Source organism: Streptopelia decaocto (assembly GCF_964273445.1).
Source record: "Streptopelia decaocto genome assembly, chromosome: 1".
Taxonomy (NCBI): Eukaryota; Metazoa; Chordata; class Aves; order Columbiformes; family Columbidae; genus Streptopelia; species Streptopelia decaocto.
This window is the reverse complement of record NC_138663.1, coordinates 26481060-26483374: the sequence shown is the minus strand read 5'-3', so window position 1 is coordinate 26483374 and position 2315 is coordinate 26481060. Positions and strand designations below refer to the sequence as shown.

The window sequence follows — 2315 nt, the reverse complement described above, 5'->3', positions numbered from 1 at the left end:
CATTCTGTGATTCTGTGAAAAGGTTACACACTATTGAACAGTCAAAGCACCTCAAAAACACTTCTGGAAACTCTGCTTTTGAGTCAAGGTGACTAAGTAAAGATGGGCAGAGACAGCTACTGGTGGCAAATGTTACAGATTTTTTTTTTTTTTCTGCATCACCTCTACCACATTGTGCCCTGCAAAGCAAGGACACCATTCAGAAAAGCCAAAGCTGAACTGCCTCTTGCTCAATTCATGCCTAAGACGGGGATCAAGGGCTGATCTTGGGCAAAGGCAACTTCATACCGTTGTTCCGAGTTATGGCGGTGTTACTTCCCTCTCTTCCTGAGAAGGAATTCATCTGCCAGGCCTAGAAGAAGCTGGCGAGGCCTGAAGCTGCAGCCGGGCCTGTGCCAGCCTCACTGCTCTCAGCCCTGACCCTCACCCATGGACGTGACGTCTGGTTGAATTGTAGACGTGCCCGTCCCTATGGCCTGGCCTGGTGACCTGCGGTCATGGCTGCCCTGCTCACTGTCACCAGACCTGTTCTGCTTTTCTTGCTGAGGGCCTGTGATGCTGCTCCGTGGCCCCTATGAGATCAGATACCATGCCGTCTTGCAAATCCTGATTTTGTGCTCCTGGCTGCATGCACTTTTTAGATTCTACCTCCAACTGCTGGGAAAGTTCACCAACCTATAGACAGCAAAAAAGAAAAAACAAAAAAAGAAAAAAAAAGAACTCAGAGGGGTCTAAAATAAGTCCCTCACCTCCACCCCCTGTACAACTTCAGTGACTTCTTTTCTGAGCGCTTTCCCCTGTACAATGATAAAGCAGGAACTGTATGTCTGGCCATGACAACTCTAAGTGTCAATATTGAGTTCAAGGATGAACAGTAAGAACAAGGCCAGACAGTGATACCGCCCAGGAACTGCAAAACAGAAAGCCACCCTGGGCAAGCTTTGCATTCAGCGCCCTGCAGGCACGTTACTCACACGTGAAAGCACCATTGCCCAACCATATTTCCCGTCTTTGCTGAAGGGCAGTGGGAGAAGAAGTACAGCACTAACACACAGAATCAGGAACCAAAAATAACATACTACAAAATTATCACCACAAGAGAAGTATATAATTGAGACTACAGGCACACACAAGAAATTCACTTACCTGCAAAAATAGATTGACTTCTTGTAGTTTTTGTCTTATATCTTGTTCTGCTTGTTCTTTGACTTCTTTTTCGTATTGTTCTATAAGGTTGCGATCCACCATGCTACTCTCCAAACGATGTTTCAGGTTAGCCACCTCTTCTATCAGCTGCCATTTGCTTTTCTCCAGTTTTTGGCGGTTCTCACGCATGGTGGACAACTCTTCTCGCAAATCTTTATTTTCATCTTCCAGCTGCTTGCATTTTTCAGACTGTGCCTCCAACTGCTGGGAAAGTTCTGCAACCTGTAGACAGCAAAAAAGAAAGAAAAAAAAAAAAGGAAAAAACAACTCAGAGGGGTCTAAAAGAAGTCAGTTCTGTGAAAAATCAGTAAAGGGGTTGGCCATCAAGACTCTGTTTATCATCTGCTGATCCAGCACTATATCAAAGTGAAACCAGGCTCTTTTAAAACAAAAACAGCTTTCACATCATTTCTGATAGGATTCCTTCCAACAGAAACACAAAACCACTGCTAACTTTTGGATTAAAAATGAGCCACCGCAAAGGCGGTTCACTCATTCTGCAGCAATCGCTTCTAAAAATATATGCAGCTCTGAAACGTGGCTGCTTTAGCAAAAAATCTGAGTAATGAACAGAGAAGTAGATATAAGGTTACACGCTACTGCACAGCCCGAGTGACATCAAAAACACCTCTAGAAACTCTGCAGTTTTGTGTAACAGTAGAAGGAGCATCAAGAAAAGTCAATAAATTCCAGGATACAGCCAAGAAATAACAAAAGAAAACAAAAAAATCCAGAACATGAAAAGTAGTAGAGGGAAATAAGAAAACAGGTTTCAAATTGAAAAACACCACCACCTAAAAACCCAACCAAACCAGGACTCACCTTTGCTCTTTATCTGCCAAATTCACTGGCCATTTCAGAACACCTGCTCTTCATTTCTTCCTGCACATTCCGCTGAGACTCTTTCTCTCTCCCTTCATACACCTTTAGTTTCTTTGTAGCTCAGCTCAGAAGTCTCTTCAGCCTGCAGAGCAAATTAGTCAAGAAAACAATGAAACCAGGAACAACCAGCCTTTTTCACATACTCTTCATGTAAACCGCACAGACACGTCTGTTGTAGTTAGCCCCAGGCCTCCCACCCCCCAGCTGGCAACTGCAGCCACATGCTG

General features: G+C 44.1%; 1 protein-coding gene across 1 annotated transcript in view; it reads right to left on the bottom strand.

The window, feature by feature from the left end:
• Positions 1-516: 516 nt before the first annotated feature.
• Positions 517-2315, bottom strand: part of LOC309453159 (uncharacterized protein) — a gene marked incomplete at its 3' end in the record, with an annotated part of 16120 nt that continues 14321 nt past the window's right edge. Inside the window, exons 8-9 of the mRNA XM_082076365.1 lie at positions 1147-1428; positions 517-675 (exon numbers count right to left, since the gene is read on the bottom strand). Coding sequence (XP_081932491.1) covers positions 517-675; positions 1147-1428 — 441 coding nt within the window. The remainder of the gene's footprint in view (positions 676-1146; positions 1429-2315) is intronic.